Raw genomic sequence first — 21,341 nt, 5'->3', positions numbered from 1 at the left:
GGGCTTAGGAAACTTGACACATAAATCATGTAGGATAGAGAAGCAATTAATCATTTTTTTCCCCCACTGCACCAAAACATGAACCTGCAACTGTCAAAGTGAAGATGGATAATGTGTGCAGGGGAATTTCAGTTCCTGGGTCAACTCAATATTCTGAGAGAAGATGAAGAAGATACTTGGAAAATGCTGTCAGGAATTCCACTCATGTGTGAAAGCAAACGACAACTCAGTCCTAATGTCATTAAGTGGAAAGACAGAAAATCAGGGAAATAAAACACACCTCCCTCCGTCTTTCTACTAAGCATTTAGTAGAAACACAAGTGGATTGTTGATTAAATGTCAAGATTTAGACTCCGGACCAAAAATAAGATGTTTTGCCAGGAAGACAAATCTCCAATCTGTGCCGGTGTGTCTCAGGCCAGCTTGATAAAAAGCATTGTCAGATCGCAGGCTTTAGCTCGATGAATCTCAGCCCAGTCATTAAGCTTTAAATAGAGAGTTTGACCTCGGGGACCCGGCCTCTCCCCGGCTCATCTGGAGGCCAAGCTGCTCCTGACAGTATGTTCCAATCCTGTCGACTAGTGTTCTGCTCTGAATTAGAGTGGCAGCGGAGAATAACACTCCAATACATGGAATCAGGAGTTAAGGAGGGTGCAGGGGGGGAGATCAAGGTTTTTTCCCCACTGAAACGATTGTGGATGTAGCGACCGGAGGGACCATTGTGTTGAGCTAAATGCCCGAGCTGCCGGGTGTGTGGGAGCCGCGTGATGCTATTTGACGGCTATGGATGCAGAGGGAGCAGAGTCTAGTAAACAAACCTGGCTAAAGATAACCTCTGAGAGAAGGGGTAGATGTTCCCCTCTCTGTTTTTAACAGCCCAGACATGAAAGTGACAAATCAAAGTGACAAATGAAGAGTAATGCGGAATACCTCGCCAAGATGATTACGCCAAGTAGTGCATTTGTTTAGGGACAAACTAATGAAGCTCTAACTGCAATGCGACTTATATTATATCTGTGCTCATTTCCCCACAGATAATACAAACTAATGCCCATTCCACGTGTAACAGTAAACACTAAAATTATTTGTTTCAGTCAAACCAGGAGTAATTCTGTTACAGGAAAATCAAAAAGAGACTCTAGTTGTATTCTAGTTGTATTTGCGCTGTGTAGCTATTTTCAGTGGCAACGAGCTTTAAGGAGCGCTGGGTGAATCGATGTGACGGATCGTGCCCTGTCGTTAGTCCGAGGGAGTGGCACGCCTGCAACCAACGCGGCTGTCTATACGGCTTAAGTGGACAAATCATATCGATTGCCTCCGAGCTGCAGATCCTCATCTGATTAGGGAGGCCCGCCTGGCACACAAGGCGCTTCTTCTACTCACCGTGGAGACCGACTTGACCTCAAACCAGCGCAGGATGCCAGGGAGCTTGTACGCCGTCGAGTACGTGGTCCTCTCGATCCACATGTTCTGGAGACAAAATGACAAATACACTAAAAAAAGTCAACATCAGAGGGTGAAGATTAATTTGCCTCTGCCAAACGACAACAATACTCTAGGATCAAACTCGGAATAAACAATAATCAAATTAAGACGTGGAGTATTCAGACCTTTATCGCATTATTTAGAAATGCATTAGTCTTATTCTAATTGCATAGCCCTTATCGACCAAGGTGAACCTGGTGCTAGTGCTGGAGTTGGTTCCACTTTAAGAACCAGTAGCTTTTCCACAGGCTAGAGCCTCCATAGAGCCACGTCATAATATTACTCTATGTGTCTCTGATTTCCCAGTTGTGCCAACTTCAAGCACAAACTCATCTACGTCTCCTCGACGGACCACTAGTGCTAATTTATCTCCCATGTCGCTTGCAACCTGGATATTAAGTGTGAACAAAACATAATTCATTAGACAAACTGAAAATCAAAACTCGACAGTTATGCTATCGGCAGATCTGGATCCCTGTCTGCTGCTTTACTCAGTCTGGATCTTCATGTTGAAAAACCCCAAAAAATAAAAAAATGAGCTGCATATAAATTAGAGTTCTAAAATGCAAGTGATTTACTCTGAGGGAAATGACTAAAAGAATCTGTGGAGCATAAACTACAAACAATAATCCGGTGGCATCCCATAATAAATTACAAGACAGGAGGAGCAGTACCGAGACAAACAAGCAGGAACCTGATCAAAAACGGATACAAATGAAAAGCCCTTTTCAGGTTTACTCAGTTTGCTGCATCTTGCTGCAGTGAGACAAAAATACCTTGCAGGTGGAAGAAATGAAAAATAATGTTTACCTCTTCTAAATTATATAATAATTAATTTGTCATAACCTAAATGTGGGATATAGATTCATGGGACCATCATAGTTATCTTCTATCAAATAATTCTAGAAATCCCAGTCTGTATGGAGCTCGCATATCTCTAGAACCGTTCATCTTATCGGCTTCACACTTGGCACGTGTGTTGTTAAGCTCCCAAGGAGCACAGAAGATACATGCACAGCGGCGGCTGGCACTCATTAATGTAAGTGACAACAGTGTATTCATGCTAAAGGCCACGTCCACGACAATGACAACTGATTCTACAGTTCAGGGTTCTGCAGTCTTCACTGAACTTTGGATAAACAGGTGCAGCAGAGGAGTTGCAGCTTCAGGGTTCTGTGGACTCAGGCCAGCAGCAGGTCTTTACTTGCTGCGGCTCAATTACTGCAGGTCACTTTTCCACTTTCAGAAAGAAAGCTGCAACCAGCATAATCATGGACCAAGAAAACAGCCCATTCCATACAGACATGTTTAGAACGAGCACTGCACTAGTTAAAGAGCAACTATTTCATCAAACTGTCAAACAAAAATAAGTGGCTACTTTCAGCCGTATATACATTTCTAAAACTTACTGTTGCCCACTACATGCACTAAAATGTTGTATATAATATAATACAATATCAAGAAGCCTTCATGTTGATATCACATAAAAAACAGAATGGACAAACAAACACGCAACAACAAAAAAAGAAAAGACAAAGCAATCGAAAGAAAAAGTCCAGGCAATTACCGCAAACTCATTGTCGGGGTCCTTCTCTCCCTTCCTCACTGGCCTGGAATACTGGAATTTATGGACTTCATTTACTGTGTAGAAGCTGTGGAGGGAGAAAATCAGCACCTAAGTAAATTAAAACTGTTATGGGCAATCTACAGCTTGATTCAAAGGTTGATTGCTTTGCTTCAGGTCAAACACAGGACAGGCCCTGCTCCTGGCTCGCTCTGCCAGGAACTGTGGCATATACAGCGCGCCGCTTTTTGACTTGCTGTTGAAGCAGCGGCCTGATCTACATGGAAAATAGATTAATTTTTTGGGGGGGCGGGACACGTCACCGACATATCAGACACATGGAGAAGCTGCAGCATATGTGACAGAGGAGCAGGGATGAACTTTGCAAAAAAAGGTTAATAGACTTTTAACACTGGGGAAACGATGGTGTTGCACAGTGGCTGTGGGAGCAGCTGCCTGGGCATGTGCACTTTTCTCACTTAGACACATCACTTGCTCTCCCCCCCCCCCCCCCATCTTCCTTGCTGCTAGATATCCACATTCACACTGTCCTTGGGAAATTAGCACACATCTATTATCCTCATACAGCATATTGCATTTCCAATTCCTAAACCCAATGCCATATGGTTCAAAGAGCATGCTTTGACTTTATTAGCAAACCATTATGAATAAAATATGAAACGAATGTGTGCCGTTACAAAGCCACTCGCCTTTTATGTTTTTTTTTTTTTAGTCACATCAGTCAGTGTGTGCAGATGAGGCTGCAACAACTTTTCAACTAAGGGCCGATAAAGTTTTGCTAATGAACACAGCGCACACAAAGCTACACAAATAAATCAGGAAGGCTCAGGTCTTATTGGCACTCGAGCCACTTACAGATGTTCCCTCTCGTACCGCTATTTAATGAACAAGACCAGACCCTTTGGTAAATTAGCTGAGAAGTCGTGGCATTAACCTGAAAAACTGAGCGTGTTCGCCTCTGATCTAATGAACAGATTAATAAAGCAGCTTTAAATCCGCCGCACTTCTCCAATTAACGCCTTTACATGGCATTAGGGATGATGCAGTAGCACGGGTCTGGACAAAGCAAGGTCAGAAGGTGCTGCGCTCCGCCTGCTGCTGCTGCTGCTGCCGTGACCGTTGGGCTAAAGCAGCTCAGTCTCATTGCTATGCACCGCTGATGTTTTGCACTGAATGAGAGAGTCAACGAGAATGAACAGAGAGATAGGGGACGGAGAGAATCAGAGAGAGAGAGAGGACAGAGTTGACAGAGAAAGAGACGGAACAGCCCTCTGTCACTCTCTAAACACGGCTGTCTAATCTAGGATATGAACAGTTACATATTCCAGTCAGAAACAATTCCCAAACACTCCAACAGGCTTCCGAAGGGATCAATGCAGGTGGATGTGACCAAAGCTGCAGGCGTGTGATAAGATCAGTGCCCAGGTATATTTGCCGAAAGGTTTTTTTTCTCAAACATATATATATATTCTTTTAATTATGTCCAGTGATGCGCTGGATTGCATATCAAAGTGAGTTTGCACAGCCGAGCAATGCGGTACATGGCCGGGGTGCAGATTGGGCAAACAAGCGGTGCAGGGGGCCCCCGCTGTTGGCTGTGGCCCCCGTGCCACGACTCAAAGGTATTAATGATGTCAGAGAAACAATGTTGTACTTGGCACAGCGACTAATAACAGATGGCTGTGGCGAGGAAATGATTGCAAGGACGACGAGGTCAGGCGCAGTTTGTTACACACACACACACACACACACACACACACACACACACACACACACACACACACACTTACATCAAGATTTAATCACCTCCGTCTCAGCGGTTCCTCGACGCACCACACTCCAAAAATAAAAAGATCACGCACAAGCTCTCGAAATTGTTTTTGAGTGACTGGGGAAAGTAAACTGGGCTCTGCTGGATTAAAAAGTCATGCTGTGTGACTTTGAGTTCCACACTCTAATTGTAGAGAAACAAATGAGTGTGTGCGGAGCGAGTATATGCAGCTCACCTCACTATTTGTTCAGACACGGGCTTGTTCTGGAACTTGGCAGGCAGGTCCAGGATGGGTTTCACCGTGAAACACTGGATGTCTTTCAGCAGAAACATCAAGGTTATAAATGAAAGTGTTGGAACTAAAACACAATAACAATTAGGACATGATGACAATTCAGTATCGTTAACAAAACTGAATTGTGTTCTTATAATTTCTTTCAGACACTTCTCTGATGTAACACGTAACTAGAAGGGCTCTTTAATGATAACACCCAATCTCGCTAAAAAAAGTTCCTAGATCTTCCCTTTAATCTGGACCCTCTGTAAACTTGAAAGCATTCTTCCTTGCGTCATAGCCAACCCCTTCACAAAATTTAATTTCAGTTTTGGTGAGGATACATTGTCCTGAAGAGCCCTTGGTGTCCTCGCTGGGTGGCGTGGTCGTCTTCATCTTCTCCGCGTTGGGAAACTGCGTGAGGAGACGCGCCTCGAAATCCTCTCTGCGCTCGTACTCCTTCCCGCGGTACATGAACATCTTATTCTGAAGGACGATAAAGAAAAAACAGGGAGACATTATGATATGTACATACAAGCAAGCACACAATCATAAAATCTGGTGCTAACTAGCTCACATTATGTTGGACATAAGGTACCACTGTCCCTTTCTTTGGCAGTGTTGACAGCGTACAGTGTCATTTCATGGACCATTTCACAAGAGCATTAGATCCAGTAGTTAAAAGTCATTCGGTGATGGGAGCAGGCTCTAATTGGCCCTGTGCTGTGCCCGGGTTAAAGCACATTATCATAATCTCCATATTAAATCTTTGGAAATGAGGTAGACAAAGTTGTTGGCACCGATTGAGTGTTTGGACAATGAGAGCGGCCTTGCTTTGGGAGACAAGGACAGACTGCAAATGACTACTGCCACTCAGCTGGGGGGTGCTTTCACAAAACGGGTGCTGCTGAATACAGCGAGTGATGACGCTGCCTTGTAAAAGACGTCTTAACATCAGTGTGGTAAGATCACGGCAGTGGAGGACGAGCTGTCCTCACATCTCAGCGACATGATACGAGGGTTTACTTTGAATTACACCCTCATTCATTAGCTTAAGAGGGACATTACACAGCTTGAAAGTCAGGATCTTATCTAGAGAAGAATAGCACAGACTTTTCTTTTTTGCATTTTCCGTCTTTCTTTCACAGACCATCACGACACAATAGCTCGCAAACAGCAGGCCCATCTCGCTCATGCACAGCACACATCTCAATTCCCCAATTAATTAAAGCAACTGCAGCCTGGGGGACATTTGCTTTGACAGATAAGTTGACGAAAGCAAATTGATTTCCAGAGCCATCCCCTTTCAACTGCCGGTGGTTCCTCTAAATCTGGCTAATACATTGCTGCAAATCTTAACTGTAAGTTTGACCTTTTTACTTCTCTAAATCAAACAAATCCGATCATGGACATCTAATCAATGCCAACTGTTTGCTTATTCATAAGAGGACAGTGGATTCACATTTGTATTCACGGTCTTACACTTGCTGGTTCTGCCAAAAAATAAAATACTCTCCATGAGATAATAATTCATTCGAAAATGGTCTTTCAATTTCAATTTTTCATTCGAAAAAGACAATTTCATACAGTCAAGAGACAAAGCAGCTACAGTTCATATTGCTGCAAAGTCTTGAAGTTCATATGAAACAATCTAACTTGGCAAAACATGGGATGTTAAAAATGAATAAAAAATGTGTTTAGAGATGAATGGACACCAATCAGCAATCAACAATAGAAAAGACAACAAGAAAAGGAAGTTAAGATAATAAAATCAATATAATCAACAATAATTTTTTGCTTTTAAACAATATAGATTAATTAAAATAATATATAAATATAAATATATAAAGCCATAAATATGAAAACACTACATTAAAGTCAGACTAAAGAGCTGGGTTTTTAATTTAAATTTGAAAAGATCAACATTTCCAGCTCCTCTCAGATCCTCTGGCTGTTCTGGCGACTCTGAGCGTAACGGAACGAAGCGTCACAGAATGTTTCGGTTTCGAGGAGAAAGAGAACCAGAGGGTCTGAGGGGCCTTCCTGCTTCGTAAACCAAAAGTAATACGACCCCAACTAACCCTAACTGGGATTTTAAGATAGGTGTGATGTGAACTCTCCTTTTGGGGAGCACAGTTTTGAATTAATTGTAGCTGATGTAAATGTAACTTATAGATTTAAGCTCTTTGGACGTGTTTGCTTGAAGACTAGAGGACGTATCGGTTTTTATAGTATAGGTAATGTAGTGTTGAGGGTGAATGACTGAATCTAAATGGAGTATCACGGTTTACATGGAAAAGGTCTTTAAAATGTAGAGTCGCTCAATTTCAATCTACTACGCGCTCAGATAAAAGGTTTAACTGACACCCATCTGGCTTTATTCCAAAACAAAAGTAAATGATATGAGAAGAGTCCACAGAGTGCGTTCCCTCATTTCTGCGAGTGTGCTCAGGGGTCTGTCTGAGGAACATTTTGAATGATGGAACATGACAGCTCATATCCGAATGTGCCGTGCTCGGATACATATTTCAAACCCCAACTTTCACACAGCCTCAAATGCTCTTTAAGCCGCGCACTCACAGGAAACTCAACACGGCGATTAGGTAAAGTTTGTGATTGATGGGAAGAGAAGGGAGAGGCGGAGAGAGACGCCGGCTGGATGTAAAGTGAAGGGCAACAAGTGTAGCGGAAATCTGCCTTTGAAATGCTGAGAATACCTTTAACGTGTCAAAGGGCGGAAAGCTACTCGGGATTCTTTATGGAGCCAACAAACACAACAGGAGCTTTCAGTCATGCTTCAAAGCCTCTTGACGAGGTATTGTGGCTTTAAGGTCGAAATCATTACACAAACAAACGAAACAAGGGTTTTTTAACTGGGATTAGCTGTGACCGCAGATTTAAACATGATCTGGAGTGCGCTAGTGTCTGATTACATTAACAACTAATAAATCATGAGCAGCTGAATTAAGCACTCGTGCAGAAAATCAATTCTCAAGGGGGCGTGGATTCAGAATATCTTCATCAAAGCATTGATTTTCTTACATAATTAACTTTTTCCTGCTGCAGCACACACATGCAAAGAGGGGTTTGGAGAAAATACCCCCCCCGCTCCCCCAACACTTGATTTATCTTAATTAGTAACTCACACACAACTACTTCCATATGTGCTCACAGAAGTCTTTCCACATAATTATGAAATATATAGAGGATGCTGAAGGAGCTCTTCTGAGAGAACAAAGTAGGAGCTCACTTTATATCTATTCTACTATATTCATTCAAAAACCCTTCACAACTATAAATTCAGCAGGAAAATAGCAATTAAGTTGTATCTGTGTAGCTGTGTGGGAAACACAATAAAGAAAACTATAAACACGTGAATCTAGTGCAGATTCCTATTGGCAAAGACAGATGCATACACCAGCACAGGTACTTTCATGTCAGGCTCGACTGTTTCGTAAAGAACTAGAATTTCCGTCCTGCTGTTTTATGCCTCCGCAATCCAATGCAGTTTCAGCCTACATACATTTTGGTGTATGGTGGTGAGGCCACCTTGACCTTCAACCACCAAAATCTGTCCAAGTGAACATTTGTATTTAATTTGAAGAAAGTCCCTCAGGGTGTTCCTGAGATGCTGCGTTCACAAGACAAAACATGCGTTCTGTGAGGTCACAGTGACCTTTGACGACCAAATTCTAATCATTTCTCCCGTGAGTCCAAGTGAAGGTTTGTTCCAAATTTGAAAGGATTCCCAGGAGATGTTATGTAGATACCGTGTTCACAAGGCACAAAAATGTATCTTGTGACGTCAAGGCGACCTTGACATTTGAGCATCAGTATCTAATCAGTTCATGCTTGAGCTAAACTGAACATTAAAACCAGATAGCAAGACATTCCATCAAGGCAGACCGGAGATATCACAAAAGTGGGACAGACGTGTTATACATATGTGCATGTAGACGCACAATCATAGGACGTTCGGCTGCTGGCTTGTAATGGCATGGAAAAAAAGAGAACTGTCCTCTAAGGACGTTTATATGGCCAGTTAGAATGAGCCTGTTCAGTCTGCTGTGTGTGTAATGGAGTGTCTGCCCTGTCAGGTGAAAGAGGTCAGGCCGAGCACATGGAGATCGGAGAGTAGTAAGACCCTGGTGAAATGGCTGTTTCCTCATAAGAAAATGAGTAGGGCATCATGAGGGGATTACTGTTGTTGAAACTGGACTTAATCATCTCATGCTGCAAAGACTTTTGGGCCATTTGCTGTGAAGCTTGTGTGATAAAAATGACTCGACGGAGGCAAACAACACCCTCAGCGTTATTTGAGATCACAACCTAGAAACAGCTGTAACAGGGAATACATCAAAAGCAAATAAATCGTCCGTCGTCAGAAAGGGCGACACAGCATCACAAGGTAATTCCTACGTCAGTAAACTTTTCTGTTTAATGAAATCTGATATGTGGACAGATTAGAGGAAGAGGGGTCTGATATGGACAGTGGCAGCTCAGACACAGAACACGAACCGGTGAGGAGATACCAAAGTCCCGTTAAACACGTACTTAATTTGTGATAAGCTGCAATCAGATCAGCACGAGGCCTGTCCAAACATTTGGAGGAGAGACACAGATCAGCTCAGGTTTAGCAGCCAAGGACACCTTGTGATGCAGACTCGGGAGAAAAGAGTGCTCGGCGAAGTTCAGAAAATGGAATTAAAGTGTTTGTACTGTGATCAACCCTGCGACTACATGAACAAGACTGGGTCAGTTCTCGTCCTCATAGGAGCCACGATTTCCACACCCATGTCCTGCAATGGCAAATTTTGGATGAACTTTTAGGAAACTGTTTTAATAAGTAAGATGAGATTCATATTAAGGAGCTGGGAGAGACAAAGCATGAATGTGAGACAAGGAGGGTGCGAATGTGCGTTTTAAAGTCACAGCTCTAGACGTGTAAAACATATGTATCGATGCCCGAGGACTGAGAACGAAGCGAGCACCGGTAAACCTATTGATTATCAGTTTTTTTTTAAAGTCACCCATTGTGCTTTTACGCTGATGTGTGTACTCACTCGTAGGAAGGAGGGGAACCCCACGCCGTAGTAGCCCACAGCGAAGTAGTCTGGTTTGGGCCGGATGACCTTCACGATGTTCTCATAGAACTGGGCCTGCTTCCTCTGTGGGGAGATACAATCATAAGCATCAATGTTTTTCATTTGACTTTTCCTTATTGGTGATTTTATTAATACTTTTTTGTTTAATTCATATCTTGTCTTGCGTCATCCAGGTTGAGGTCTTTGCAAACCAAGTTGTTGTTATTCTTCCAAAATTGTTGTACGTCTAAAAATAAATACGACCTCATGTTGTGTCAACCAAGTTCACACACTGACTCCGAAACTCCATCTGCCAGAGGCGTTCCAGAGAGTTGTGTGCATATCAAGCTGGACTACTGACATACTTAAATAAATAAAATTTGATGGTAATCAGAATATTTCTGCAGCCCCTTGATCAGAAGATGAAATTCTTCTTGTACCTGACGGCTTCTCAGGATTGGATGGACCAAATTTGTTCTTTTTCATTTTTAAGAAGTGAGAGGACCACAAAATCATCCTCACTGCTCGACTCCATTTTATCTCCCGCTGGCAACTTAAAAATAAAAATAAAAAAAACGACTAAGTTTGCAAGGTTTCTGTGTGTGAAGATTTATATTGGATGGGGCATTTAAAGAAAAACACATACAAAAATATGGACTTGTGCAAAGACCTTTAGCTGGTTGCCACTTTTGAACACAGATTTTTAATCTAGATCAGATTGTAGTGATGAAATAAAGTGAAAATAAATAAAATCAACATATCAGTCAGGAAACCTGTAACTTTGATATCAATGAGCAGAGCTTTAATGGACTCTTTTGACAAGCAGCAGGAAAACAAAACTTACCAAGGATGCGCTGAGCTGCTCAAAGTCAAACATTTCATTCTCGTACTGTTCAGCCAGTTCCTTTCCCAAAATGATCGCCTCCTCCCACATCTGTTGGAATCAGAAATAGAGACAGTTAGTAAATTAATCAATTGTCAAGATCGAATGCTGAGATAAAGAATTCCTTTTGCGACGGCTCTCCCAGGCAATGCTCGTCATTCTTGAATCTATCGTATCATGTCAACATTATTTTATTATTTTTCTTTGATCTAAAACACTAAACCATCAAATTCCATCCTCTTGTAGGAACAATATGTTTTATGGGGATGCATTTCTTGTTGAGACTCATCCACTGCAGCCGAGGGCTGTCACACATAGATGGGAGCCACTCGAACATGTTGAAAGGCTTCTAAGTGGCTTCCTGACAGATTAGATTGGGCTGAACTGATCTGGGTCAGGCTGGAGGTGGATCGACTCCAGACTGCTACTCAGATCGGGCTGCCATCGGTGCAGAGCAGCGGCGGCAGCACCATCTGGGACCGTGTTCTGGATGACACTCTTAGAGACTGTCCCTTCTCTGGAGTGTTGATGTATTCCTGCAGCCACTGTGACACTTCCTGATCACTCTGGTGTGTGAGTGTGCAAGTTTCTCCAATGCTCTCTCAGTTTGTTTTCTCCATCGCCATATCCTGCTGAGTGACAGTTGGCGAGAGAGCCAAAAGTGGCGGCTGCACCCCAACACTGATGACACATACAAAGCCTTGGGACATCATCTCTGGCTGCAGTTCTGCGGACCCATTCCAAACTCGGCTTACAGGCTGAAAAACATTTCTGTCCTCCACTGGAATAAAATATGAGCAGGGGAGAAGAATGCCTGGTGATTATAAATGACCTGTTCTTCACGCCATGATCCAGAGATGGTGTATAAGAATGTCTCTATAGTGGTGCGAGGGAAACGGGGGAAATGGGGACAGCGGGAGAAAACGGTTCTTGGAAGGTAAGTGACAACAGAAAAGAGGCGCATTAATGTATAATGCGCCTTCGTCCATAAGAGCATCAGGTAAAAGAAGAGGATTATTTCCAATCCCTGAAAGAAACATAAAACTTCAATTCAGCATCTCTACCTTCCCAGGCCAGAGGGAGGGATGACGACATCTAAAAATAGCTTCATCAGAGCCCTGGATTTATCATGATTACGACCATTCCTCTGTGTGTGTGTGTGTGTGTGTGTGTGTGTGTGTGTGTGTGTGTGTGTGTGTGTGTGTGTGTGTGTGTGTGTGTGTGTCTCTCACCTTGCCCTTGTCGAAGTAATTGATAATCTGCTGGTAGAGCTGATCCTTGAGCTGTCCTTGAGTGGCGGCATGGTAGCCGTCTCTCTGGGTCAGGTGGGCTGCGCACTGCTCGTCCGACCACTACAGGGGGAGAGAGAAATTAGCCTCGGGGTCAACGCCGCGCCAAAAGCGGACCGAGTGACAAGAAATCAATGGCTGAGTTATAGCCGATGCAAATATGGTGAGACGGATGTGTATTTCTTTTTACAGCTGCCCTGCACTCTGGCAGGGCGAGATTGAAACTTAAGGTTTGGGCAATGAAACGCGCGTCAATACATATCGAATAGTTCAGAGAGAGCATTGATGCAGCTCATAGCTTTCTGTTGCTAATGCTTGCGGATACAGTGTTGCACACAAGATCCCCCACAATCCAAAAACATGTTAGCTCATCGGAAGCCAATCTAGTGAAGTATAAACAGAGGCAGGCGAGGATGATTGATGCAAGAGAACACAGGACGAAAGCAGAGGTTGGTGCTGCCAGTGAACTCCATCTCAGCAAGGATAATGATGGGGTTTCTGAAGGGGCCAGAGCAGCCTGGCTAACAGGGAGACAGTCAATCTGATGGGCCTCTGTGTCATGGAAGCATAATCCCACTCGTCCAGCCATTAGCAGCCGGCTTTAATTAGGATTCTGAAGTCCTGCTAGTGACCTGAAGAGTTAAGATCTCTGAGAAACTTCTGACTGAGGGCAACATTTGAATAGCAAAGCCGAGGAATTTGCATGTCCTGAGCTGGAGATGGGCGAAAAGGTAATTGCTCGGCATATTGTCGCCGTGGCATGAAGAGGGATGCAGGGAGGCTCTGGATCAAGCTATTGATTCCTTCACGGCAAAACTGCAGCGTTTAAATGTCTCAGTTTATTCACGGACGGCCAGTGACCCTGCATCGACAAAAACTGAAGTGCTGATACACCTCTGACAATACACAAAGTGATGTAAATTAATAAATCTGTTATTATACGACTGCAGCTAATCTACTGGATGACTAATTATCATTACAGGAACCAGCTTTTCCCAGGTTTACAACATCATTCATCCTTATTCATGCTTGTTTACATGTGCTTCTATTGCCTGGTCTACACGACGGCAGATCTTTTTTGGAATGGATATTTTCCTAGTTGTTTTTAAAAATAATACGAGAACACAAAAAGGAATACAAACCCTAAAACAAGCATGCCAGGCCAGCAGGTGGCGATAAAGTCTATATCAACGATCCATTTTTACACGAACACATAGATACATAGCAACTGACAAATCTGAGTTTTAGTGACTTAAAATGCAGTTTGCATGTGGACGAGATGCAAACACAGAGGGAAAAGTAGATTTTGCAAAACATCCACAAACGGTGACTTTAATGACGACCTCGCAGAATAAAACATTCATCAATACCCTGGTGCAACAAAATGAACTCATTACCAACATTTACTGTAATTGAGTCCGTCTCTAAAGGTTTAAATTAGGCTATGATCAGAGATGAGCAGAATTGAAATAATAACAACAAAAACAGGTCCTGCAAATGCTGCTTCAGCGAGGAAGATGTGATTCAGTCAGTCTGCTCTCCCCTTTCGGGACCTGAACAGAGGCTGGAACAGTCAGCTACTTATGCAAATACAGATGAGATATTGGGTGCAACCATGTTGGATAAAAGCCGGAGAGGAACAACTCCAAACTCAGGTAATACCAACCCCCCCCGCCCGACTGGGAATAGACACTGCAGTTTTTTTTGCGCGCGCAAGGAGTTTTGTGGAATATTTTGGGCGAAAGATGGAAACTTTTAAAGCTGAGAGCAGGTCGACATTTACAAGGTGTACTGAAGAAATGCTGACAGAATATAAATATGTATGTGTCTAATATAAGATATCATTGCAGTGGGTATGTGGTAGGAACCGGCCCCCTTTTCCACCCTAAACCGAGGGGGCCTTGAACCATGTGATCTACAGACGAGGATTGTTCATTTCTGGCTGACAAAGAGGACAGTTAAAGTTCACCTTTATCTCAAAGCACCTCAGGAGGCTGGGAGCTGCTGCTCCTCCTGTTTTTAACAATGTCTTTGCTGTTTTCAGGAAAGATCAGATACCAGCTGAGATTTGCACCGACTACTCACGGTGAGAAAGATGCTGCTCAGCAGATCTGCCCTCTGAGCAGCCATCTCATACCATGATTGGATTAAAGGGATGGCGACCTATATTTCCAAGTCCTGTGCACATTCCAATTCAAATATACACCCTTGTTTGACGCCCGGGGTTCAATACCATCTGCCTGATAACAGCTTGAGAGCTTGGGATTCTGCGATCGGTGCCGTTTGAAGTATTTGGGAATGTTTAATTCCAAGTTAATTTGTTGTTGGTATTGTGCGTGTGTACCTTGAGCAGTTTGGCGTGTAGCAGCAGAGTGTAGGCAGCCTCCGTGTAGTTGTCGCACTCTTTGTGGAGGTCACACAGCTTGTAGAGGTACCTGGCAGGAGAGAGCAGTGATTTATGGGTCGTATCTGGGAGGGCCTCACACACTCAAACAGCAGACAGGAAGTTAACTCTACCAGAGATGATGCGTGTTGACAGCCTCTTTTACCTCAAATAACTTTTGGCGGACAGATGGAATTATCTGAGTGGCGAGATTTGCGCGAATGCAAAATGCACTTCAGCAAAATCAAATATGTTATTCTGGAGTTCTGGTGCATGTGCAGCTCGGAGGGAAGGAGCCAGATGTGCAGCATTTAGTGTTGCGGAAAAATTAGGAGCGGACTTTGCCTTTCACATATGAAGAACGCAGCAGGAGATTGTCTAAGTCAGAAAATGTCCGGACCATTCAAGTGAGCGGTGGTGCCTGGGCAGAGCAGGCAGGAGGCAGGACGTGACGTATAAATGCTGCAGGGTTTTGTTTAGGCCTCACATGGGCTCACTCAGATATTTTACAAGGAGGCTGGCAGGAAAATTATTTCAGAAAAGGTTGGGAGCAACTTATTTGGACAATTTGCATTCCCACATAAAGCCCCTTCGGGAAATTTCAGGAAAATCTCAGGAAAATCTCCAGAGTTTATTGCATTTCTGAGAGCCACTTTAATTATATACTTTATGGGTGTGTTTTAAAAGCCTCAAATAGATTGAATGCTTGGAAAATCTGAGCAAACTCCACTCTTACTTACCTGATGTACATTTCCTCTCTGTCTATCTCCTTGTAGAAGTTCTACAAGAAGGAAAAGAAAAATCATTTAAATGCATTGCTAAGGGTTCAGAGATTTACAACAACAATGCCACCATGTTTAAAAGGTTCAGCGTGTCCTGCTTATGAAGCATAATTCTAGAAATTACTGGACTGTAGATTATTACGGAAAAAAACTAAATATCTTGGCTGTGTGACAAATTAATTTTCTTTATGGACAAATAAAGATGTACTGGCTCGCAGCAGGCAAACAGTAAGTTTCTAGTAGAGAAAAGTAAGTTCACTGCTCTCTTGGCGAAAACTGAAAACTCATATTTAATACATGACACATCACAGAGAGAACATGACTCAGATAAATGTTGCATGTAGGCCACGGGCCTGCGGGTCACATGACACAAAACCGACATTTTGGTGCTCCCTGGTGAAATGGCACTTCACAGAGGCGAGGGGTTTCAGGTGAGCGGCTCTGTGATCACGTCTTGATGCATCGTCACACGTGCAGGTGACTCTCACTGTTTCTTAACTGGCATCGATAGTCTATGAACAATGCTTAGGTGTTGGTAATCCAGATGTTGTCGACATTTCATGCAGGGGGTTGTGTGTTTTTGTAACGGGGCTTGTGCGTGTTCAGAAATTTTAAATAGCCGTCTTACGAGCACGTTGACAGTGCAGCTCATGCGGTTCTCCTTGTTCTCGTCGTGCATGATGGTCCTGTAGTCCAGCAACCTCTCCAGCAGACGAACCACCAGCGTGACGAAGTTCTCGCCGCTCTTAGCCAAGTACTTGTGCTTCCTGCAGTGCTCCAGTAAACTAGTGTGTGTGTGAAGGAACAGAAGCCGGGGACAGAGAGGAAAACAAATGTGATGCATGTACAAGAAATGATTCGAATGCTTAAAGGTTCAGTGTGTGGAATTTAGTGACATCTAGTGGTGAAGTTGCATGTTGCAGCTGAAAATCCCTCACTTCACCCTCCCCTTCCAAACATGACAGAGAACCTGTGGTAGCCTTCAGTTGATGTACAACTCAAAAGGTGTTTAGTTTGTCTAGTTTGGGCTACTTTAAAAAACATGGCGGCCTCCGTAGAGAGGACCCGCTCCCGATGTAAATATAAAGTATTTAAATATCATTCTAGGGTAAAGAAAACAATTCGCACAATTTAGATTAAACACACTAGTGAAAACATCACTAGGATTATTTAACGTTCAATTTCTGCCAATAGATCCCTTTCACCTAAATCTTACACACTGAACCTTAAAATATCAACCTTTGTCGCTTAGGATTTGGCTAAACCTTCATTAGCATCCTCGTGAACTGAGAGCACACATCACAGCGGCAAACTGCGATGAGAAGTCGCATGATCATCAGCACACTGTGATTATTTTGAGGAGTGCCATGTTGCAATTAGCATTATCTAACTCGTGAGAGGCTCGGGCGTAATCCTGCCCGTTAATCAGCACTTACATTTTCTGAAAGAGAACTTTGTACTGCTCGTCTCCGCGGCCCCCCTCCACCTCGTGATCCAGCTTGGTGATGATCTCGTTCTCAAACTGCAATTAGACAGAGCAGGCGTAAATAATCAGTGTAGCTAATTTTTCAATTCATTAACGCCATCTCGCCGTCTCACTCTCGCTCTCTCTCTCTGCATCAAGGCTCGGCGGATGAGGGGATGTGTGCGTCGTCTTTTTTTTACCCCCGTCCCCTCTCTGTCCGCCCAGCTGGCTGTAGGCTGGTGTTCGACGTTCATCATTAAAGCTTTTCTTTATCTGTGTAAATCTGGTTGGATTAAAGCAACGGGGCTACAACACCAGACACATCCCTGTTATTTCTGCAGCTTATGGCAGTGATGCATGGACCTTATTTCTCCGATATTTGTATGTTTCAGCTGTATATATACTGTATAAAAATAACTGAACCAACTTCTTGACATGCTCATGTGTTCAAAAGAAGAGTGAAGTATGAAAATATATAAATGCTCCTCTGTTAAATTTAGGATTTACAACACACTCAGGGACAAGGTAAAGTGAATGTTACTGGCTTTAGGCTGACACATTGGCTTAAAAAGATGTGTTTTGATCTGTTGTCATTATTATTATTATTACACATTTATTACCAAATCGTACTTAGGGGTGACGTTACTCCCCCATCCATCCCAAACAGACCGCACTGTTGCAGATCATCTATTAAATGATCTGATAAGAGGGATGATGGTTAAACTACCACAGTCTTCACAGGAATAAAAGGGCGAGCAGAGACACACCGGTTCTTTGGTTTCATACAACTTCAATGAGCCTCACATACTTTGGGAGCCCACATAAACATCACAGCGCTGAAGACTGCCTGAGACGTCGTATGGCAGAACAGCTGCAGTCAAACGGATTTCCTCATGCAGAAAGGCTTAATTTTGCACTTTAACGAGGCATGACATTAAGTTCCACTTACCGTGGCTGTTGATAATCGCAGCACAACAAAACGAGATTTGCAGAATTACAAGTAAGCTCGTGGCTATGAAACACATTTTTCTTCAGATGGACTGTTTCTCTGCACGTTTTTATAAGATTTCCCAAATTAACGCCAGCTGCTTCACTGTACTGCTTCAATTATGTCACGTTTCAGAGGACGCACCCGCTGGAAGCTGCACGTGAAGTGGAACTCGCACTGCATCATGTCGAAGAAGATGGGGATGGTGGCCTTTCGCAGCTCGATCTCGGGAACAAGCGTCATCTCCAGGATGGGACCCACCATCTCTGGGATGAATCTGATCTTGTGGGGCCCTGAGAGGGGGAACAACATATTCAGTAGATATAAACACATTGTATTTTACAGAAGTTATTCGTAGACTTCAGTTTGAACCAAACCGTACGATATGCTTATCTTCACAGAGCAGGACTAATCCTTTATGTGCTGGGATTTTAAAAAAGTAGCTGTTTGCGACAAACACAGCAGAAATGTGGCTCCCCGTGTTTATCAAGTCTCCTCTCATCAGAATTTGCCATTACAATCACGCAGTAAACATCTTCTAACCAAACACCTCAGGTAAAAATAAAAGAAACATAGCGAGGGGCTCATTAAAAACACAGTGAATGAGTCGATCTAATCTGGTGGAAAGCTCTAATTAAGGGATCAGATGGTGCGGGTTACAATGAGGGAACTTTGAGGGAAACGCAGGTGCCCGAATCTAACACCCCAATCCACGTATTGCAGTCTCATTCCATTGAGACTCCAGTGCCGAGTCAAGCTCATCATGCATGAAACTAATTAACACATGATTGTCTATATTTAGCTCCTGTTCTTGTCTGGATTGACTTGTAATGACTGTGAAGGTGCCGAGTTGGCAGATCATCATAAATATAAATAGAAGAAACAACACTTCATCGCGTCAATTGCCGTTCTTCTCCTGTGGTGTTTGTGAAACTGATCCTCGACAGTGGATACATTTAGAAAAGAAATGAACATATTGACAAAGGAGCGGGTGACGTTACCTAGATTGTACCACATATCCCTGATTTCAAAGCCAATTTGTCTCCTCATGTCCTGGTACCTGAAACATGAACAGAAGTAAAGAGAGAAATTACAAAAGTTAGATCACAACAAATGAGTTGGAGTACAAGAGTAAACTCACACAAAAAACAATTGAACATCACATGTGACAATTTCTGTGCAATGTAATGTTTCATACTGTTCTGTGTAGACTAAAAGGTTTAGTATACATTTTTTAAACATATGCTATATGTATGTTTTCAACTGTGGAAAGAAGACATTAGGGCACAGTCAAATAAACAATACAAACAGTGATTGCTAAGAAAATCAAAAGTGTACAGCTGTATAAATGATGATTAGAGTCCATAATGCTGAGCAAACAGAGCTGAGCTATATTTTGGCTCAATGTCAGTGTTCATTATTAAAAGAAAGATAATAAACCCAAAAACCAGTGAGTGAGCGTTTGTACCAAATTTGAAAGGATTCCCTGGAAGTGTTCTTGAGACGTCGCGTTTCCAACTCAAATAATGTGATTTATGAGGTCACAGTGACCATGACCTTTGACCTTTGTCCACCAAAGTCTAATCAATTTATCTTAGAGTCAAACTGAAGGTTTTTTAACGAATTTGAAGAAATTCTCTCAGGGCGTTGATGGGTTATCAAGTTCATAAGAATGTACAACGCAAAAACCACCACAGGCAACCACCAGCGCAGTGGAATGAAATCTAGTGGGATGCATCACAACATCTGAATGACAGTTGCTATATTTTATAGATGTATATTAACCACCACGAGGGACCTCAGAGTCAAAGATGTATTTCACAGCCTCTCTGAGAGCTGCTCTGGTCTGATGGAGGTCCACATGTGCTCTGACCGAGCTAAAGAGAACTCATCTCATCTTCCTGCGGAGAGCTAAACACAGCACATGGTGGAGTGTTGTTCCTGGAGTCTCATGCATCTCTGAATGACAGCCGTTGCAGAAGCATATAACGAAACTGTGTAAACACAATTACCATGTGACCGCTGGAAGTTAATTTGTTTAGTCTTTCCTTGATGTTTTTTTTTTGGAATACAAACGCACACAAATGAGTTTCTTCCACTCGCAACACACACACACACGCCGGCAGCCAGTCGACTGTCAGCTGTGGTCTATCAATTCTTCTCTTCATGCATTTCAAACACACAGGGGACGGAGGACAGGCAACATGAGGCAAAGTGTTTGATCAGACAGCCTTTGTTGATCCTAGTTCTCTGAGGTTGACTTGGTGTGTCAAGAGCCCTTATATAAAACAAAGATTTGCAAAGGAGGATGGAGGGATCACTCCCGTCCTGAGTCTTTGTCTAGCTTTTCTTTTTTTTTAATTTTTTTTACGAATGAGGGCTTTTAAGCTGATCGGCTCTGCCATGTCTAGGTCGTGAACCAATCTCCATGGCAGCTTGGGGCCCATCTCCCTGCCTGCCACGCAGTCCCGGGTCACAGAGAGGACAAACAGTGAAGTGGAAAGGACAGTGAGCGGGAGACGGACAGTGAATGATGGGAGAGACTAACAGCAGTGGAAATAGAGGGCGGCGAGGCAGAAAGCGAGACCCACTCCTGTGAAACCGATCACATGAAAGAAAAGCAATGACTTCAGCTCCCTCAAAACAAGCAGATAAGGAAAATTGAGTAAGTTCAAGCCTGAAATTGTTTCAAGATCAAGAATATAGTGGACACGATGGAGGAGGCGGTCCTGAGAGCCATTTCTGACCGTGCACCCTCTGTCCACTGGCCTGGGCATGACACACTTTAGCTGCACCTCTGCATGCTGAGAAGTAATCCGATGTATTTTCTCCGTGGGGAATTTCTGCACTAAACCGTATTATTGTGGTCCTGTTGTGTCGAGCGGTGCCAAACCATCATGTGTGTGTTGCGGACTGGGCTGATAAAACAACTACAGTTACCACCTTGTGGTTGTTTGTCTCTGCAGACCAGTCAAGTTACAGAATATATGGTCACAAAAAGTGTTTTTACAGAACATTATGATGTCATACCTTTTGGTTAAACAATGCCATCATTTTGACATTTTATCCTATAAGACATTTGTCAAGTATGTGTGTGTTTATGCAATTACAGCAAATTTGACTCATCCTAACATCCAGTTAGTTAAGGCCTGCATCACAGTGTGATCAATTCAAAGCATGCAACACTTTAATTCATCTGCAACACAGAGAGAAATCGATATTTGCAAAACAGCTTCTATTTTAAAGAGAACATTTATTAGACCCCTGACATTATGGAACTTGCAGCCCATTGACCCAAGTCACAGTTTCTAGATTCTTTTTAATACCTTTTTAAAACTTTTCTTTTGGTGGA

At 43.0% G+C, this 21,341-nt stretch overlaps 1 protein-coding gene across 4 annotated transcripts in view; it reads right to left on the bottom strand.

Annotated features, from left to right (window-relative positions):
• dock1 (dedicator of cytokinesis 1) overlaps positions 1–21,341 on the bottom strand; it is a 172,045-nt gene that overhangs the window by 14,766 nt on the left and 135,938 nt on the right. For all 4 annotated transcript variants that reach the window (XM_034569988.1, XM_034569985.1, XM_034569987.1 and 1 more), the window contains 13 exons: positions 18,991–19,049; positions 18,134–18,282; positions 16,973–17,058; positions 16,165–16,321; positions 15,495–15,535; positions 14,716–14,806; positions 12,315–12,434; positions 11,044–11,133; positions 10,179–10,283; positions 5,460–5,601; positions 5,077–5,158; positions 3,053–3,137; positions 1,384–1,470 (listed from right to left, as the gene is read on the bottom strand). In XM_034569988.1, the coding sequence (XP_034425879.1) occupies positions 1,384–1,470; positions 3,053–3,137; positions 5,077–5,158; positions 5,460–5,601; positions 10,179–10,283; positions 11,044–11,133; positions 12,315–12,434; positions 14,716–14,806; positions 15,495–15,535; positions 16,165–16,321; positions 16,973–17,058; positions 18,134–18,282; positions 18,991–19,049 (1,294 nt within the window). The remainder of the gene's footprint in view (positions 1–1,383; positions 1,471–3,052; positions 3,138–5,076; positions 5,159–5,459; positions 5,602–10,178; positions 10,284–11,043; positions 11,134–12,314; positions 12,435–14,715; positions 14,807–15,494; positions 15,536–16,164; positions 16,322–16,972; positions 17,059–18,133; positions 18,283–18,990; positions 19,050–21,341) is intronic.

The sequence above is a fragment of the Hippoglossus hippoglossus genome, chromosome 19, assembly GCF_009819705.1.
Source record: "Hippoglossus hippoglossus isolate fHipHip1 chromosome 19, fHipHip1.pri, whole genome shotgun sequence".
NCBI lineage: Eukaryota > Metazoa > Chordata > Actinopteri > Pleuronectiformes > Pleuronectidae > Hippoglossus > Hippoglossus hippoglossus.
This window is presented reverse-complemented; position numbering and strand designations above follow the sequence as displayed.